The following is a 20852-nucleotide window of genomic DNA, read 5'->3' as shown; positions in this document are numbered from 1 at the left end:
GCTCATGCCTATAATCCCAGCACTTTGGGAGAATGAGGTGGGAGGATTACATTAGACCTGGAGTTCAAGACCAGCCTGGGCAACATAGTGAGACCCCATCTCTAAAAAAAAATTTTTTTTTAATTTAGCAGGTGTGGTGACCCACACCTGTAGTCCCATCTATTTGGGAGGCTGAGGCAGGAGGATCGCTTGAGATCAGGAGGTCGATGCTACAGTGAGCCATGTTTGTGCCTCTGCACGCCAGCCTGGGCAACAGAGCAAGACACTTGTCTTATAAAACAAACAAAACAAGAAGTTCTAAGCCAAGGAACAACCTAACTAGGTGTGCATTTGAGTAGCATCCCTCCAATGATATCGAACTGAACTGACATGTAGGTGGATCACAGATGAAACCCAACAAGATCAGTTCTAGTGAATGCTGTTGTCTAGGAAGTGGAAACGTGACCCGAGGCAATACCAGTGTGATCAGAGAGGAAGGAAGAGTTATACAATACGTAGAGAGGTCAAGATATGTGGGGCTCACAATTGTATGTAAGGACCAAGAGATAACAAAGATGATTCCCAGATGACTGCTGTGGCTGACTGGCAATATAATTTCCTGGGAAAAATCCCAGACAAGGGGCAGTTTTCAAGAATAAAGAAAATCCATTTTGGCTTTAGATATTTGGAGTTTAAGGGACTTGTGAGACACCTGCACAGGACTACAGGTACTAGGTCTAAAATCCAAGAGAGAAGCAGGACTGGAGATAATAGATCTTGAGGTCATCAGCATGTAGATGCCCAGGCAGACGGCAACAAAAACCAACCCCAGGAGACAAGAGTGTGCCTCATATTTCTTTAATCTTTTTAAAAAATTTCAAATCTATAGAGGTTTAGGAATGCATGGCAAATATCTGTTTTCCATTCTTTTTTTAAAAAATTATTTTTGTTTTCTTTTTTCTGAGGGAGTGCAGTAGCACGATCATAGCTCACTACAGCCTTACTTCCTTGGCTCAAGCAATCCTCCCTCCTCGACCTCGTGAGTAGTTAGGATTATAAGCATGAGCCACTGTGCCTGCCTTTTTTAAAAAAAAAAAAAAAAAAAAAAAAAACATTTTTCAGCAGGCAGGGGATGAGCGGTACACAATGAATGCGGAGATGACAAATACGTAGAAACGAGGAAGGAGGGGATCTAGGTAATGACATGAGTACCAAGGCAGTGATGGACTGCAAAAACAAAGGTGTGAACAACAGTGCCAGAGGCTGAAGAAAGTCCTGAATAAACATTAAAAGTCATCTAGACCAGTCATGGTGGTTCACGCCTATAATCCCAGCACTTTGGAGGCTGAAGTAGGCAGATAACCTGAGGTCAGGAATTCAAAACTAGCCTGGCCAACATGGTGAAACCCCGTTTCTACTAAAAATACAAAATTTAGCTGGGCATGATGGCAGGCGCCTGTAACCCCAGCTACTTGGGAGGCTGAGGCAGAAGAATCGCTTGAACCCAGGAGGCAGAGGTTGCAGTGAGCTGAGATCATGCCACTGCACTCCACCCTGGGTGACACAGCGAGATTCTGTCAAAAATTTTTTTTTAAAAAAGTCATCTAGAGGAGGCAAATAGGGGCTCCTAGAGAAAACTGAGCTGCAGGAGAGCAGTGACTCTGGAATAGTCGAAGTGACACTGGTCAACTACTAAAATGGAACCCCAGGTTCCAAGGATGGCAGTCTGGTATGTCTGTTCCCATACTCAAATGAAAATACCCCCTACAATACGCAGAAGAGTGTATCAGTATAAATATTAAGTTTGAGGCCAGCTGTGTTGGCTCATGCCTGTAATTTCAGCACTTTGGGAGGCCGAGGCAAGTGGACCACCTGAGGTCAGAAGTTCGAGACCAGCCTGGCCAACATGGCAAAACTCCATCTCTACTAAAAATACAATAATTAGCTGGGTGTGGTGGTGCACGCCTGTAGTACCAGCTACTTGGGAGGCTAGAGTCAGAGAATCGCTTGAACCCAGGAGGTGGAGGTTGCAGTTAGCCAAGAGCACACCACTGCACTCCAACCTGGGCGACAGAGCCAGACTCTGTCTCAAGAAAAAGAGAAAAAAAGAAGGAAGGAAGGAGGAATGGAGGAAAGGGAGAGGGTGGGGGGGAGAGAGAGAGAGAGAAAGAGAGAGAGAGAAAGAAAGAGAAATATTAATTTTGAGACATGCACACATGTGAGAGGCTGAGAATTTTTGCTAATTGCCCCACCAATGAAATTGGAGAGACACCATTTCCACCCACACTTGGAACTACAGTGGCACATAAGGAAGGAAGACTGACTCACCACAATACATTGACAGCAAATCATGCAGTCACTCCCTACTTCACAGCAACTGTTTTCCATGGGAGTCTATTCCTCAACCCAAGCCCACTTCAGCAGCACCCTTTTTTAAGCTCATTTCGGGAACACAACTTAACTGCAGCCATGGGTTGGTATGTCGCATCCTGGGTTATCTATACAGCACAGGTGAAAGCCAAAATATTCCTAGGATGACTGAATGTACAAGAGTAGTTTGGAGAGAAGGAGAGAAGGAGAGGGGAAGAACAAACAACAGAGATGGGGAATTCTGTAGCATAGGGAGCAAAGACAGCAGGAAAGACCATTGAGACCCCCCGCCTCTGCCCAGAGCCATGGGCTACATGAATGTCTTCTGGAAACTGGAGACGGCATGCATATCAATCTCTCACCAGACTAAGGATAAAAAGGGGAGGCCAGGCGCAGTGGCTCACACCTGTAATCCCAGCACTTTGGGAGGCCAAGGCGGGTGGATCACGAGGTCAGGAGTTCGAGACCAGCCTGACTAACATGGTGAAACCCCGTCTCTACTAAAAAATACAAAAATTAGCTGGGCGTGGTGGCACGCACCTGTAATCCCAGCTACTCAGGAGGCTGAGGCAGGAGAATCGCTTGAACCCAGGAAGCGGAGGTTGCAGTGAACCAAGATTGCACCATCGCACTCCAGCCTGGGCGACAGAGCGAGACTCCATTTCAAAAAAAAAAAAGGCGGGGTGGGGGTGGGGAATATTATCTCAGGTTTGGGATAAAGTGAAGAAGGCAAGATTCTTTTTTTTTTTTTTTTTCCCCTAGAGACAGGGTCTTTCTTTGTCACCAAGGCTCAAGTGCAAGTGCAGTGGTACAATCATAGCCCACAGTAGCCTCAAACTCCTGGGCTCAGGCAATCCTCAGCCTCCCAAGTGGCAGGGACTATAGGCATGCACCACCACATCCAGCTAATTTTTTGTAGAGACAGGGTCTCCCTATGTTGCCCAGGCTGGTCTCCAACTCCTGGCCTCACGTGATCTTCCTGCCTCAGCCTCCCAAAGTGCTGGGATTACAGGCATGAGCCACTGTGCCTGGCCAAAGCTAGACTCTTTATACACCTTGTTTACTGACAAATACTGAGCCTACAAAAAAAGTCATAGTGTTGAGTTACAAAACGCAATAGAAAAAAGCAATATAAATTATACACAAAAAAATTTCATGCAAAAGAAAGGTACTGTCATCTGGAAGACTTGGAGAAAAAGACTTTTATTATGAATATATATATAAATAATTTATGACCGGAAACAGAAGAGATTTTCACAAACTGGAAGATGGCTAATAGCTATTTCCTAATACAAACTGGAAACAACCCAAATGTCCATTGAGAATAAAATAGGAAAATAAATTAAGATATATTTATATACAATGGAAATTATATATTAAAGGAAACAGGTAAACTTCAGATGGAGGTGAATTTAGTTTAAGATTAAGATAGCATTACAAGGCCAAGCACAGAGGCTCCCAACTGTAATTCCAGCACTTTGGGAGGCCAAGGTGGGTGGATCACTTGAGGTCAGGAGTTCAATACCAGCCTGGCCAACCTGGTGAAACCCTGTCGCTACTAAAAATACAAAAATTAGTCAGGTGTGGCGGTACATGCCTGTAATCCCAGCTACTTGGGGGGCTGAGGCAGGAGAATAGCTTGAACCTGGGAGATGGAGGTTGCAGTGAGCAAAGATCGTGCCACTGCACTCCAGCTTGGGTGACACAGTGAGACTCTGTTGTCTCAAAAAAAAAAAAAAAAAAAAAAAAAAAAAAAAAAAAAAAAGCATCATGAGATTATTCAATAAATAGCATTAAGAAAACTATTCAACAATCACACTGCATATATCTAATAGAATTCCTTATAATGCACTCTAAAAGTATAAGATGTTGCTAATAAATCTGGTATATGCATAAACTTCCTGGATAGATGTAAGCTCCTTGGAAAGAGGCAATGAATATTATGCTTATTTGATTTTCCTCTACTACCTAGAAGGCATTTCCTCCTCCACCTACTAAACATCCTTTTAACGAATGAATAAAAATGGATGAATGAATGAATGACTCTCCATCAATCCACCTTCAGTGAGTTTGGTTGGGTGATTCCCAACTTTGATCATTTTGATTCAGCTTTGCATGTTTCCCTCCTGAGCTTTGTTTAAAGAGAAGAAATAGAAACTTTCCAGAAGGGAACTGCAGTTGAAAATGACCTGCATGGCAAGTGGTCCTTTTCATGCCTGTTTTCAGAGGATAACCATTCATGAAGTGCATGCCTTTGGCCCTTACACTGGAGGAAAGGGATAAACACGAACAGGTGGGGAAAGTGTAGCCATTCACAAGCAGAAGGCTGCAGTGACTACAGGGTGGAGAGGTAGAGAGCAGATAAGGATAGCACCCAACTAATGCCTATGCTCAAGGCGGCCAGACCACAAAGGATGCTGCGATGTTCATCAGTGTCCAACACATCAACCTCCCAGCGCAGCACCACCTGTCTTCTGAGGGTAAATGAGTGCCCCCAACCAGCAGAACTTTAGGGTCACCATGCCATGAAGCAGCCTGAGAGAACAGCAAGCAAACTGCCCTGGAAACTGACTTCCCCAAGACCAATCTATAGTCATCTGAATTGATTCAAGCCAGTTGGTTTCCAGACCCTGCGTGCCTGCTCTAAACTCCAAACACATCTGCACTGTACTGCCCGGAGCCCCGAGATACTTGTAATAAACCAGGAGCAGTCATAACTCAGTGTTCACCTTGGCAAAAACTAAATAAATAAGTGGAATGAATCTTCCGTCAGAAAATAAATGGCCCTTCCCCAGGTTGAGAGCCTGGATTACCCTCCTGAAGGACAAACACAGCATCTTCACCCAGCCAATCTCAGGCCTTTACAAAGCCCCCACTTCACTCAATAAAATACCCCAAGGTTGCCAATGCTCAGGCTGCCAGCCTGGGCTTGCAGGGTTCTTAGAATTACTCCTACTAATCTACATACTGAAAAAGTACATTTCAGTCCTTCTCAAGCTGCCTTTGCCTGATTAAAATAGCAAGTTTATATGCTTTTCTGTTTGGCCAAGAAAGTGGAGGGCAATTTCAGCAGGGCACCCAAGTAGGGAGAGGAGGATTGAAATCCAGCCAGCAGCCCTCTTGAAAAGCCATGCACCTCCACAGTGGCCCTGAACAGTTGCCTTAGCAGAGATTGAATTTAACAGTGAAAAAAAGCCATTGCGCTGAGAAGTCACAGAGAAATCATCTCCTAATCATTCATGGCAAAGTTGGGAAGCAGGAAGTGGGGAGAATATGGGAAGCCATGTTCCATATTCCAAAATCCAAATGGAGATTTCCAAACTCCATTTGGTTAGTGATTTTTAACCTCTTAAAGAATTCTCCAAAACATATAGATAGCGTTACCCAGTTCTCAGCCAGGGCCACTCAGTGGGTCCTGCATGCATGGGGGACTCCCAGTCCCTCCTGCTAACTGATGACTGAGCCTCAGGGATCTACTCAAATAAACACAGGCAAACATCCACCCCACATTAATGCACCACCTGCCCTAATATCCATTCACATTGAAGACTCCCATAGGTAGGAAAAGCCAGGGCCTCACTTCACCTCCCAAACACACCTCCTATGAGCTGAATGTTTGGGTCCCCCCAAAATGCATATGTGGAAACCTAATCAACAACGTGATGTCATTAAGAAATGAGGTCTTTCAGGAGGTGATTAGGAGGGAAAAGCCCTCATGAATGGGATTAGTGCCTGCTATGGTTTGAATGTCCCTTCCAAATCTCACATTGACATTTAATTGGCATTGACAGTGCTAAGAGGTGAGATGGTTAAGATGTGATTAGACTATGAAAGATCTGCCCTCATGAATGGATTAATGTCATTATCTCAGGGGGAAGTTCATTATCCAGAGCATGGATTATTATAAAAGTGAGTTTAGTCCTCTCTGGCTTTCTTGTTCTTACCCTCTCTAGCCTTTCCACCTTCTGTCACGGGATGAAACAGCATGAAGGCCCTCACCAGATACCGGTGCTATGCACTTGGACTTCCCAGTCTTCAGAACCATCAGCCAAATATACTTCTTTTCTGTATAAATTACCCAGAACGTACTATGTTGTTATAGCAACACAAAGCAGACTAAGACAGTGCCCTTATATACTCAAGGCCCAAAAGAACTTATTCACTCTCTCCACCATCTGAGGACATAGCAAGAAGGTGACATCTATGAATCAGAAAGTGGCCCTCCCCAGACATCAAATCTACTGGCACCTTGATCTTAGACTTCCAAGCCTCCCAAACTGCGAAAAATAAATTTCTGTTCTTTATGAGCCACCTAGTCTATGGTGTCTTGTTAAAGCAGCCTGAACAGACCAAGATACCACCCAAGGGCAACCTCAGCCTGATCTGTGGTTGCCTTTATGGGCTCACTCTGGAGGAGGTCAGAGCTCAATTTCCCACTTCTGTGTCCTATATCAGCATACCTTTTGCTCAACTGAAGACCAGAAGATGTAAGGGTCCCTGATCTCCTCTCAGACCACCAGTCTTTGTCCAGACCACACTAAGCAGCTGCTATCCCTAGGAATCTTGACTCTGCCCCCATCACTACACTTCTTCAAACATCCCCCAGACTCTCCTTGGACCCAGCCTACCAGGGCCACATCCTCTGCTGCCTCCCTCCTCATTTATGTAAATAAGCAAGCATTTAAATAAGCACACAAGCAAAATGATGACAGAAAGAGAAGCTATTCAATGGCCTCTCCCCTTCACCTCCCTCACCTCCTGCCTGTTGTGAAGCAAGTTTGGCTTCACTGCCTCAGAGTTAAATGTCCTCCACCTGCCTTCTGGGAGAAATGAGGCTCCCTAATGTGCACATACAAAGCACATTGATTTGAACCATTACACTTAAAAGCAAATATGTGGGCCATCTGGGGTAATTTTTACTTCTCTACTTGAGAAAGTAAATTTAAACCTTGTGCTTTAAAATGGTATTATTACAAGCAACAAAGTATTCAAAAACACTGGGGAAAACTGATTCTGGTTTGACCTCAGCAGATGCAGTACCTAGGTAAAAACATCAGGCTAAATCAACCTAATTCTCTATTCCAGGAAGAAAAAAAAAAAAAAAAAACTTGTTTTTCCTATTTTTAATTTTTTTTAATTAGAGGATTGGTTTATCCAAGATACAATGAGACACAGTCCTAGGATGAATTTAGTCGTCACATTCCCAGGTTTATGTCCATCCCTAACTCCTGCCTTGAGCAGTTAGGGCTGTACTGTGTTACAAAGAAACAGAGGCAATTAAAATAATTGCTATCCATTGCCACCTAGACAGAGCTTCCAGATGATTCCGATTCAGGCAGGATTCAAAGCACCATGGCCAGAAGTCAAGAGACAGCCATTAACAGGGCTTAAACCTCCCCTGCAGATGGACTCTATTGTTGGTGACAACATAGAAACAAGACAATTCCATTGGTGATAAAGACTCCGGAAATTGGAAAACACATTTTAAGAGAGGTGAAGGCTATCCCCCTAGTCAATATCCAAGAAAACCGAAATATCCACCATAGATTGTTCAGGCTATCAGATCTGTCCCACACACACACACAAAAGTCACTTGGGTAAAATTTTGTCTCTGAACTCTTTCCCATCACACCATGGTTACACTTGGCCACAACTGCCAAAGAGTAGCCAAAGTCCAGGGCATTCAATTGAGCTTCAGAATAGCCACAAACACCTCCCTGGGAGGGGGGACAACCCCCCAAACAGGGTAGGCTCCTTACCATCGAGCTCCTCCACGGAGATATTAGCCAGCTGTTCGCTGTCACTGCCAGCAGAGAGTGATCGGTTGAGGTAATTCCCCTTGTACAACAAGCCAGCGGTCACATGGTGGAACGGCATCTTTTCCCTGCCCAAAAGAGAACAGGGGAGGGGAAAAGAAAGACATCATCATTCATTCTTCCTTTCCTTTCTTAAAGGACCATCTGATTTTCAGATGGCTGGTGTCATTGTAAAATAACAATATTTCTAGTGGGAAAGTCAGGATATTTCCAGGGTCCCAATGACCTGAGCAATTTCCAAAGGAACTCAGGTTCTTCCCATTTCTTCACTGTGCATCTTACTTCATTTTCCCCATTTAATTATGAATTTGAACCATGTTGTCCTTGTTAATCATGGCACACCACATTACCATGAAACTATCTCTTTATGCAAATGGCAACACCCTTGACTCCTTTCCTTGGCCTGATAAATTCTCACTTGATGCTTGTAAGAAAGGACTGAGAATCCCAGAAGTGTTGGCATGCCCAGGGACTACATGTCTTGGCTGTGATCAAGCCGAGATCCAAGTGTCTCATTTCTCCCAGATAATACAGACGTTGCACTCACACAGCACTCAAAACAGGTAGGAAATGCCCAAGCTCTAAGTAAGTACATGCAATGGTCTGCATCTCAAGAAGCAGCTGCCAAGCCTGGTTAAGATGCAGATGCTGCTTACATGAGTGGTGTGTGAGCACACACATTCTAAAATGCTAATCACACACGTTCTGAAATGCTAATCACACCTGCCCTGCTGCAAAGGGGCGTGGCAGCCTTCAGGTGTCCCACAATGAAGCTGCTTCCAGCACTCTCACACAAATTTAAAGCATCCTTTTAGACCAATAGAAAAAAGCTCCTGCACCCAGATGGTCATCAGTGGGGCTTAGAAGTTTCCACTAATGCAAGACTGACTGGAGGGTCAAGGCTATGAAAAAAGAGATGTGAGATAAAAGGACAGCAAATACAATGGAAGAGAATGGAAGAACAAGCAAAGACAAGAAAGAGGAAAGGCAGCTGGGAAGATGATCATCTCTAAAGCAGAAGGAGCACAGCTCCTGGCCCAACTTGTCCAATGATGCTCTCCATGACTTTGAACAAGATGCCAAATGCTTCATATTCTGCTTCCCCATCTAGCAAGGGGGATTAAGAGTATGGATAAACCTCTGAGCAGAATTAGGGCCAACAGGCAGGAAGCACAGGGAGTCAATCACAAGGAGTGGGTAGAGAACACCTTTGTATCAGAGCTTCTGGAAGGTAAACTGGGCAGCACTCAACCTGTGAAACCCCTGAAAATTAAAAGGTTTAACCAGGAGCACAAAGCCAGTTAGTGACAGAAGTTGTTCTAGAACTCCAGCATCCTACATGCTATTTCCATTAAGCAGCCCCAGCTAAGCGCCAGACATTTCCACCCGGATGTCAAACCCTCATTTCAAACTCAAAACGTCTAAAAATGAATTAATTATCTTCCTACAAAGTAGGCTACACTTCCTGGTTTCTCTATTTCTATCAAAGGTGCTTTTTGCTCATCACAACAACTGGGACAACTCTCCCAAATGCTCGGGGCCCCAAAAAGTAAAACAGACACATGGCTGAGGCAAGAACCAACTGTCAGCTTGCAACCCATCCCTTCGCCCTTAACTCTTTCCATGGCTAACAACATGTACATCCACAGGACAATCGCAAATGGCATGATACTGATTACAAAGGGCACATGCATTTGCCAATTATAAGGGGTACATCTTCAGCTAGTTACAAGTCAGATGTTCCCAAATCTATCCTTATATTTAAACAGAATACAAGAATCTTTCTCTGGAAGAACACTTTGATGACCACCTCCCTTCTTCTCCAAGTTAATTTTCAGACGAAAAAGCTTTAAAAGGGAGAATCGCATATATGAATTAAGACTACTCTATCTTTTCCTTAAGGCCAATCCTGATTTCTTGGGACTGTGTGTCATGGTCATTTGAGTATGGACTGATACCCACTGCCATAATGTGAATGTCTCCCCCAAATTTTATGTGTCAGAAACTTAATCCCCAATGCTACAGTGTCGAGAGGTGGGACCTCTGAGAGGTGAGTAGGTCATGAGGGCAGAATGAATGCTGTTATTGCAGGTGTAGGTTACCTATCACAGGAGTGAGTTCCTGATAAAGGGATGAGTTCAGTTGGCTGCAGTGGCTCATGCCTGTAATCCCAGCACTTTAGGAGACCTAGGCAGGTAGATCACCTGAGGTCAGAAGTTCGAGACCAGCCTAGCCAACATGGTGAAACCCCATCTCTACTAAAGATACAAAAAATTAGCTGGGCGTGGTAGTGCACACCTGTAATCCCAGCTACTCGGGAGGCTGAGGCAGAAGAACTGCTTGAACCCAGGAAGCAGAGGTTGCAGTGAGCTGAAACCGCACCATTGCTCTCCAGCCTGGGCAACAAGAGTGTCTCAAAAAAAAAAAAAAATGAATTCAGCCTCTTTCCCTTCTCTGTCTCTTTCATTCTCTAATAACACTCATGCTCTCTTCCTCTTGTGCTACAGGACAACACAGCAAGAAGGCCCCTGAAAGATGGAGGACTCTTGCCCTTGGACTTCCCAGCCTGCAGAGCTGTAAGAAACAAATCTTTGCTCTTTGTAAACAACCCAGTCTCAGGTACTCTGTTATAGCAGCACAAAACAGACTGAGACATCCATGGTCCAGAAAATGAGATGTCAACCCTGGCTAACACTTCTTGTGTGATTTCAACTTCACCCTCAGCACCAGTCCTACACGCAGTGAGCCTCACCAGCTGTTATCTTAACATGTTTAAGTCTTCATAAACATGGGAAGACACCTGCTCTGATATTATCTAATTTGTTAGCTAAGCCTCACTAGATGAGCCTCACCAGCTGCTATCTTAACCAATGTTTAAGTCTTCAGAAGCATGGAAAGACACCTGCTGTGTTCTTATCTAATTTGCTACCTGGAACAAGACCCACTAAGGTCGGTACAAAAAGCATTCCTTCCATTCCACCATGCATCACTCTAGTTTCTCAGCATTTTTTAAATATCTTCTTATTGTCACCTTTTACCTGGTTGTCTGCAGCTTTGGATTCGTTACACAAAATTTTACAGTCATAATAAGGATGTTATATTCAAGCAAACATACCCAACCCACGCCCCAGTTCAGCCACAGAATAAATGTTGAGTACTTTGCAAAGAAAACTGGTCACAACTGAATCCCACTTGATATACCAACATAATTTGCTTCTGAAAAAAAAAGGCAGCTTACAAAATTAGGTACACATTCAGTTCATTTAGTCTCTGAATTCAAAAAGCTCAAAGTCTAGTGGGAAAGAAAACGTGCAATTGAACCATCCATATAGATATATAAAGTCATGTTCAAGAAAGGGAAGAACATTATCCTAAATAAGCTAAAAACAGCTGCTGCAATTAAGGACTAAATTTCACTCCAAGCTGCCTAGGGAAACCCAAGCTTTAAGATTCTCTCCTTGGCTAAGGGGAGAGAAATATATAAGTTCAAGCAAAGACAAATCTTGTCCTGAAACTAAAACCTGAAGATGGATCCTTCTATACAGGGCAACAAACAAAAATAAATAAATATTTGCAATAGCAGTTTCACTCATTGTGAAATGTTTAAGCGACTGTCATGAAAACAATCTTTCTGTATTTTATGTAAGCCAGTGATATGGTCTGACTGAATGTGACCCCCAATAATTCATACACTGGAACCTAAGACTCTAATGTGATAGTATTAAGAGATGGAGCCTTTAGAAGCTGATTAGGTCCATGAGCGTTCCTCCCCTCATGGATGGGATTAATACCATTATAAAAGGGCTGGAAGGAACTAGCAAGGCCCTTTTGTCTTTCTGCCTTCCACCATGTGAAAATGCAGCAACAAAGCAGCATATTGGAAGCCAAGAGCAGCCCTCGCCAGAGGCAAAATCTACAGGTGTCTTGATCTTGGACTTCCCAACTTCTAGAACTGTAGGAAATGAATTTCTGTTGTTTATAAATTAGCTAATCTAAGGTATTTGTTACAGCAGTAGAAACTAAGACAGGCAGAGTGGTTTCATGGTTAAGAACTGGCTGGGTGCAGTGGCTCATGCCTGTAATCCCAGCACTTTGGGAGGTGAAGGCAGCAGTTGGAAACCAGCCTAGACAACATGGTGAAACCCCATCTTTACTAAAAATACAAATATTAGCCAGGTGCGGTGGCAGGTGCCTGTAATCCCAGCTACTTGGGAGGCTGAGGTATGAGGATCACTTGAACCCGGGAGTGGAGGTTGCAATGAGCTGAGATTGTGTCACCACACTCCAGCCTGGGTCATAGAGGGAAACTCCACCTCCAAAAAAAAGAACAAAAAACAAAAAACAAAAAAAAAAAAAAAAAAACCCAGCACTTTCTAGTCAAAAACAGTGTTAGATTTTAATCCTACCTCTGCCCTTATTAGCTAGGTAAATAAGTTGCTTGACCTCTGTCAGCCTGTCTCCTCTTCTGTAAAACTAGGGTTTTAATACATACTGAAGAGAACAGTACTGTTGTAAATATTAAATAAGATAAACAGCCAGGCATGGTGGCTCACATCTGTAATCCCAGCACTTTGGGAGGCCAAGGCGGGAGGATCACTTGATGTCAGATTTCCAGACCAGCCTGGACAACCGAGCAAGACCCTGTCTCTACCCAGACAAAAATAATAATAATAATAATTAAGTAATTAATTAATTAGCTGGGCACAGTGGTACACACATGCAGTCATAGCTACTTGGGAGGCTGAAGTGGGAGGATCATTTGGGTACAGTAATTTGAGACTTCAGGGAGCTATGATCACAGCACTGTACTCCAGCCTGAGTAACAGAGCAAGACTCTGACTCTAAAAAGATACGATACGGAAAGCACTGTACTTAGCACCAGGCATCTGCTCAGTGAGTATCACCAGTAATTATTTGCTAAGGATTATATGAAGCAGGATGCAGGGGCAACAAGAAGTCATGGACGAATTAGATTGATGCCTGGATTACATACTGGATTACAAAGGAGGGTCAGTGAGACCTGACAAAGGGCAAGCTTCAGGGAGAGGCTGGCATGTAAACCACTGTGCTGAGGGATCAGGTGTGAGCAGCAAAGCACCAGCGGGTTCCAGTGCTGAATGGTGTCAGCAAGCTCTGGCAGTATCATGCAGAAGGGGCTACTTGAATGGAAACTGCCAGAGCCAAAGAAGAGTCCATTTTCTGGGTGCCAGGAAGGCTGGCTAAATGGTCATATCAAAGAAAAGATATTGAGAGGTTAAAACCAAAAGGGATGGTTCCTGTTAATGGGGTCAAGGAACTGGTACATTTCTTGACAAAGTAATATACTAAAGAGGCCATGTATGGTGGCTAACACCTGTAATCTCAGCATTTTGGGAGGCTGATGCTGGAAGATCACTTTAGGCTAGGAGTTCAAGACTAGTCTGGGCAATATGGTAAGACTGTATCTCTAGAAAAAAATTTGAAAAATTAGTCAAGCATGGTGGTGTATGCCTGTAGTCCCTGCTACTCAGGAGGCTGAGATATGAAGATCACTTGAGCCCAGGAGCTTGAGGCTGCAGTGAACTATGATCTTGCCACTGCCCCCCAGCCTGGGCAACAGAGGGAGACCTTGTCTATAAAAAAATTAATTAAATAACTAAAGAGTGTCATTCACATTAACTTGAAATGATGCCCTTTTGTGATGGTCAATTTTATGTGTCAACTTGACTGGGCCATGGGTTGCCCAGATATTTGGTTGAACATTATTCTGGAAGTGTCTGTGAGGGTGTTGCTGGATTAGGTTAACTTTTGAACTGGTAGCCTGAGTAAAGCAGATTCTCCTCTCCAGTGTGGGTGGGTCTCATCCAGTAATGAATAGAATGAATAGGCTTACATGGAATGAACACACTGAGTAAGAAAGAATTTGTTCTTCAAACTGTCTTCAAGCTGGGACATCCGTCTTATTCTGCCCTTGAACTCAGACTTGGACTGGAGCATTTCACTATCTGATTCTCAGGTCTTCAAACCAGACTAGAACTATACCATCAGCTCTCTTGGGTCTTCAGCTTGCTGACAGCTGACTGTGGAATTTTCAGAGTCTGTAGCTGCATGAGCTAATTCCTTACGATAAATCTCTTTAAAGTGATACACATAGATAGATAGATAGATAGATAGATAGATAGATAGATAGATAGATAGATAGATAGAAAAATAGAGATACGTGATAGATGATTGATGGATGATTGATAGATAGAAAAATAGAGATACGTGATAGATGATTGATGGATGATAGACAGATAGATAGATAGATAGATAGATAGATAGATAGATAGATAGATAGATAGATTCTGTATCTTTGGAGAACCCACATTAATATACCTTCTTTTTTTTTTCCTCTACAGTACCAAAGACCCAGGCACATTGCAGGAGGGTAGTATATTATTCTGAGCAAAGCCCTGAGTGTTCTGCAGGGCTTCTAAAGCAGTACTACTCAAAGTGTGGTCTATAGACCACTGCCAATTGCACACCATTTGTTGCTGGTCTGCAGTGAGATAAGTACAAGAATTGAGAGAAAGCATTGAAATACCAATTTAGAGCATTGCCCCAACTTCTAAGCACATGACCAGTGGACTTGATTTTTGTATATTTTTGCTTCTTTTATTTTTCCTGGTAATTCTTTCTCACTGTACTTTTTTAAAGTATCAGTCTACACAAGACTGAAACTAAAAAAAAAAAAAAAAAATTAAAACTGGTCCTTCCTCACAAATAGTTTGAGAAGCACAGCTCTAAAGTATTTAATTTATGTTGTATAGATTTGTGATAATGAACCACAGAGAAAGGAAGAAAACCACTTGGAGAAATGCATCTTAACTTGTCCCTGAAACTTTTTCAAAGAGCTTAAGACTTCTTAAAAGTCTTAGATGGACTTCTGAAAGAAGTTGAAAGACTTCAGTTGATTCCTGAGCTCTCTATAGGGTGCTGGAGAAGTACATGGCATCTCTTGCAGACTTGACGGCAATCCATGTCCTACAATTACCAGACATACAAGGGGCAATATTGATCTTGCATGCTAAAGGTTAAAGAGCCTAACCAGCCCTGATAGAGCCTTTGCCAAATTCCTGTAAAAACAACCATGAAAGCACACCAAAATAGTGATATTCTCAACGACACCAATGCCAGGGTATGGAAGAAGCTTCCATAAAATCCGTACAGTTAGGATTAGAATAACGAATAATCAGTGGTGCAGCCTTGAAGTCAGAGAGGGAATAATAGAGTCAGATAGTACAGGGATAAGAAGAGATTTTTATCTACCCAAATTCTCTTCTATTTCAGGGACTTAGGGATGACCAATGAGAACAGCAGGCAATCACCCTTCTGACTGTGTTGGAATTGCTTTATTCAAGCAGCCAAGGTCAAATCCCACCACTGACATTTCCGCCACTGTGAAGCAACAACCTTTTTCCTCTAGCTACTCATGGATCATAATTCCCAGTATGCAAGGTGGCTAGAAATGGAAGGTCTGAGACATGAACCCTGTACATGAAGATGAGAAATTGGCTGCAAGGCACAGGTGTTGGTGAGAAGCACCCCAGGAGTAACGACCTATGGGGATCATGATTTTTCAAGCATTGCTTCAGAAAGGAAAAAAACTGCAGAAGGCCTCGAATAACCCAGAAATATATATCTCCTCCTCTCAGTTCAAGAGCTACGTGGTGGGGACAAGAAGATCTCATCTTACTCCAGCAAAGATGCTCTCGACAAAGGCCAGCTAGACCCTGGACATTTGGCTAAGCGCTTACAAAACAGTTTTATTCCCTTGCTAAAATCCTGCAGGGGCATGCCAGTTGGCAAACACTGGGTTTGGACAGATCTCAAATCAGACAAGAATGAGTAAGCAAAAACACTAACGTAGTAGTTCTGTGTAAAAATTCTGCATCATTAGAGAAGGAAGAACTTTCAAGAAGAAGTAGAGCAAAAGCCTATTGGCAACAATGATATAATACAAGAAAGGACAATTTTACAAACTTTCTGTTTTATGCCCTAAACTTTTCAGCAAGATGTCTATGACATAGGGATGCAAATTCATAAAGAAATATCAGAGTGAGAAGAAGAGATGTCAAGACAAAAAGAAAAGGCAATAAGCTGAGAGGTAAGCCAGTTTGGAAAAGGTGCAGACATTTGCAAACAAAGGAGAAATCCAAAAACAGTAACAGAATGAAAATCTGCATTAATGGCAATGAAGAATATTTCAAAGAAACAGAAATTTTAGCACATACCATAATGCACCCATGTACCCACCACCCAGATTTAATGATATTTTGCCTTCTTTGCTTAGATTTTTTTTAAAGAAATAACATACTACACTGAAACCCTTACCACCTACTCTATTCCTTCACTTCCCTCCCTCCACAGTGACAACTCTATTCTGGAGGTGGAACATATCCTTCCTGTCCATGCTTTTAAATTTGTCCACATTTTGATGTAACTATGTAGAATATATTGTATTATTGCTGTGTCTATCTTTAAATTTACGTAAATGATATTACACCTTCCATACGCTTTTGCAACCTGCATGGTTCACTCTATATTGGCTTTCTGGGATCTATCTAAATCCATACACATACACCTAGTTAATTAATTTTTAACTGCTCAACAGTTTTCCATTGTACAAATACCCAATTGTATAAATTACACAATTGATGGAAAAGTGTGCTGCAATGAATATCCCCATGTGTCTCTTCATAGTTCTCTGAACTGCATACCTAAATAAAATACTACCTGCTTGTTGAGTATGCAAATCTTTACCTTTATTCGATTTAGTGAAATTGCACTCCAAAGTGATTGGGTTATTTAATAGTATATAATAGTTATTTATTGATATATAATAAATTACCCCTGAACTTTGTGGCTTAAAATAAATATTTATTAGCTCAGGTTCTGTGGGTCAGAATCAGGAGCTGCTTAGCTGGGTGGTTCTGGCTCAAGGAGTCTTCTCTGATTGCAGTCAAGACACTGACTGGGGCCACCATCATCAGAAGGCCTGACCGGGGCTGGAGGATCCATTTCCAAGATGGCGCACTCACATAGCTCTTTGTTCATGTAAGTTGGGAGCACTCACATGGTTGCCAACATGATGCCACTAAACATGGATTTGGAAAGAGATGTTCACAAAAGGTCTCACTTTCTTGTGGGTCTCTCCATAGGGGAGCTGGATCACCCCAAGCAAGTGATCAAAGAGACAGGGTCAGGGACTCTTATGACTTGGTCTTGGAAATCACACACCGTCACTTCTGCCACATTATTTTCATTAGAACTGTGTCACTGAATACAACCAACACTTAGGGGGAAAGGAATTAGACTCCACCTTTTGAAAAATGGAGTATCAGAGAATGTTTAGATGTGTTTTAAAACCACCTTAGTGACTGTGACAATTTACAGATCCACCATTAGTCTAGAAGTGTGTCAATTTCCCCGATAGCCTTGCCAAAACTTGGTATTAGCAGACTGTTTCATTTTTAATTGGATTTCCTTGACTGCTAGCTTAAGCATCTTTTTGTATGGCTTTTGCCCATTCAATTTCTTCTGCTACAAGTGTGCTTTTCATCTTTATGTATTGGGTTGTTTATAATTTTTGCACTGCTTTGTCCTTCTATGTTATTGTCCAGTGTCTAATTTCAATCTTATTTTTAACCCCTTTTCCCCCAAAATTAGTATTATTGTTTCTTACAACCGATGCTTATCTAAACTTTTCCACAAGTTTGCCAATTTTCTGCTCGTCACTCGTTCTTGCAGGCTACTCTTTCCTTCCAGATTCAATTTCTTTTTCAGTGACGTGTAAATGTAAATAAGGGGCTATAAATGGCAAGCTTTCTAAGTCTTTGTCTTAAAAAGTCTTTATTTCAACTTCATTTGAATTACAAAGGTTAACCTAGTAGAGAATTATAAATTAATGATTTCCTTAGCACTTAGAAAATGTTTTGTTTCTGATGAGAAATCTATAGGTATACTTGCTGTTCACCTATTCATACTCATTCTGGACAATTCTAAGTCATTATGTTTTCAAATATAGGCACTCTCCAAATCTCTTCATTTTCTTTTTCATAAGCTCTTATTAGATGTACGTTAGACCTCTCTGTTCAAGCTAGATTCTCTTGACTGGTTCACCCAAAAGCTATTCATAGTTCATCTGACCAAGGAAGCTGGGAAGCCAATAACTATTTTCCAGACTCTCTTGCTACTAAGGTTCGGGATGAAAGTTAGTTCTAATATTCAAAAGCTCTTACACAAAATTTGCAATATAGACATGAGGTGAACGCAGCGGTATACTGGTAAATGTTTAGCACTCGCTCTCAAAAAGAAGCACTCTTGATGTGTAGCGTTTTCCATTTTCATGGTGTAAATATTCCCACAAGGGCCAATTCCAAGCTCCCAACATGTGCCACTAAACATGGATTTGGAAAGAGATGTATAGCAGTATACCAGCATACCGCCACGCAGCATCTCCGCCACACACACACACACACACACACACACACACACACACTAGACTACATTAACCACAAAATCACAAATAATAGTAAAATGTAGCAAAACGATTAGGAAGTGATGAATTTTAAATATTTATTACCTTGATTTTTTAATTTATTTCATGGTAAGTTTATATTCCATTTTTAAAAATGAACGCATAGGCTGAGTGTGGTGGCTCACACCTGTAATCCCAGCACTTTGGGATGCCAAGGTGGGAGCCAGGAGTTCAAGACCAGACTGGGCAACATAGCAAAACCTCATCTCTACAAAAAATAAAACAATTAGCCGGGCATGGTGGTATGTGCCTGTAGTCCTAGCTACTCGGGAGGCTGAGGTAGGAGGATTGCTTGAGCCCAGAAGTTCAAGGCTGCAGTGAGCTAAGATTAAACCTCTGTACTCCAGCCTGGGTAACAGAGAATGAGACCCTGTCTCAAAAAAAAAAAAAAAAAAGAAAAAGATGCATTTAAAAATCACCTCACAAAATCCTTCAGAATGTAAAAGTGGGTTCTCACAAGCCAGTATGAGCTGGCTCCAGCATGTCACTGTCTCCTTGCCATGTTGTGACTTTCTACAGAAAAGAAGACATGAAAACATGACATTTGCCTGCAGCAACATTCCATTGTTCACACGCCAGTTTCTTGGCTGTGACAAAGCAGCTATGGGGGTGGTAGCAATGGCTTCTGAGTCCCCAGATCACAGCTCTAGGGGACCATTCTCCAAATGTTGGGAAGTCAAGAGAATGTTGCAGGGACAACATACTGCAGTGGCAGCCTCAGTGGTAGTAACTCTCCTGGAGAGTTGGCTTTGAATTATTCTGGAAGTCATGCCGGACAACCACCTAAAATCCGCTCCTTCAACCCTTGAACAATTATGCAAGCATCAAATCCCTCATATTAAATCCCTGCCTGCTTAAAATACCCAGAGTGGTTACTGGTTCTTGAACTAAATCTTGACTGATACCTCATAGTATTGTCCATGTTCCTTAAACTCTTTTAATTGTTCACATTTTTACCTCTCTGTGTATCTCAGAAGTAATCTCCTCAAATTATTTGCAAATTTACAATTTCTCTTTTCAGTTTTTACTGAATTGTGGTTGAACCTGTCTACTGAATTTTTTATTTAAATGACTATATTTTCCATTTCCAAAAGTTTACTTTGGTTCTTTTATAAACACACCTCTTATTTTTCACTGAGTATGAATCTTTCATTATGATTCTTATACTTTCTTTCACCTTTTAACCATTTTTTTTATTTATTTTTTTTTTTTTTGAGACAGAGTCTCGCTCTGTCACCCAGGCTGGAGTGCAGTGGTGCAATGTGAGCTCACTGCAAGCTCCGCCTCCCAGATTCAAGCAATTCTCCTGCTTCAGCATCCCAAGTAGCTAAGATTACAGATGTGCACCACCATGCCTGGCTAATTTTTGTATTTTTAGTAGAGACAGGATTTCACCATGTTGTCCAGGCTGGTCTCGAACTCCTGCCTCAAGTGATCTGCCCACCTTAGCATCCCAAAGTGCTGGGATTACAGGTGTGAGCCACCGCGCCTGGCCCTTTTAACCATTTCTAACTGACTTATTTCATATTTTTCTTCAGAATATCATTCTATAATTTCCATTTCTGAAGGCACTAATCCTCTTTTTGTACTACCCTGATTTTCCTAGGTGACAAACTGTTTCCCAGTGCGGCCTGTCATTTGTTGAGGGGAGGAACCCCAGTAGCCTTTACAACAGGTGACGCTTTCCCATTGGAGTTCCAAGTTCACAGAGATCCCCGTCCATCACACAGGGCGTCTCACCAGTTTGGAAGCAGTAATTAGATAAATTCCCTAACTTAGAAGCCTGCACCACACAGGTAGTGTACATTTGGACAGCGCATCCCCTGGAACACTGGCTTAGAGTTTTGATTTGTCACTGTAGCATATGTCTTTGGCAGCCATTGCTCTGGGAAGAAATAAGCATCACTGCTACTTTGCTGGGCCAGTGGTGAGACTGAATCTAGCTCCCACTTGTAAGTGAAAACTGTAACCTCCACCTCCCAGATTCAAATGATTCTCTTGCCTCAGCCTCCCAAGTTGCTGGGATGACAGGCATGCACCACCATGCCTGGCTAATTTTTGTATTTTTAGTAGAGACAGAATTTCACCATGTTGGCCAGGCTGGTCTCAAACTCCTGACCTCAAGT

At 42.4% G+C, this 20852-nt stretch overlaps 1 protein-coding gene across 6 annotated transcripts in view; it reads right to left on the bottom strand.

Moving 5' to 3' along the window:
* CALN1 (calneuron 1) overlaps positions 1-20852 on the bottom strand; it is a 662896-nt gene that overhangs the window by 482299 nt on the left and 159745 nt on the right. For all 6 annotated transcript variants that reach the window (XM_050783591.1, XM_050783597.1, XM_050783596.1 and 3 more), the window contains one exon: positions 8109-8233. In XM_050783591.1, coding sequence (XP_050639548.1) covers positions 8109-8233 — 125 coding nt within the window. The remainder of the gene's footprint in view (positions 1-8108; positions 8234-20852) is intronic.

The sequence above is a fragment of the Macaca thibetana genome, chromosome 3 (assembly GCF_024542745.1).
Source record: "Macaca thibetana thibetana isolate TM-01 chromosome 3, ASM2454274v1, whole genome shotgun sequence".
Lineage (NCBI taxonomy): Eukaryota > Metazoa > Chordata > Mammalia > Primates > Cercopithecidae > Macaca > Macaca thibetana.
This window is presented reverse-complemented; position numbering and strand designations above follow the sequence as displayed.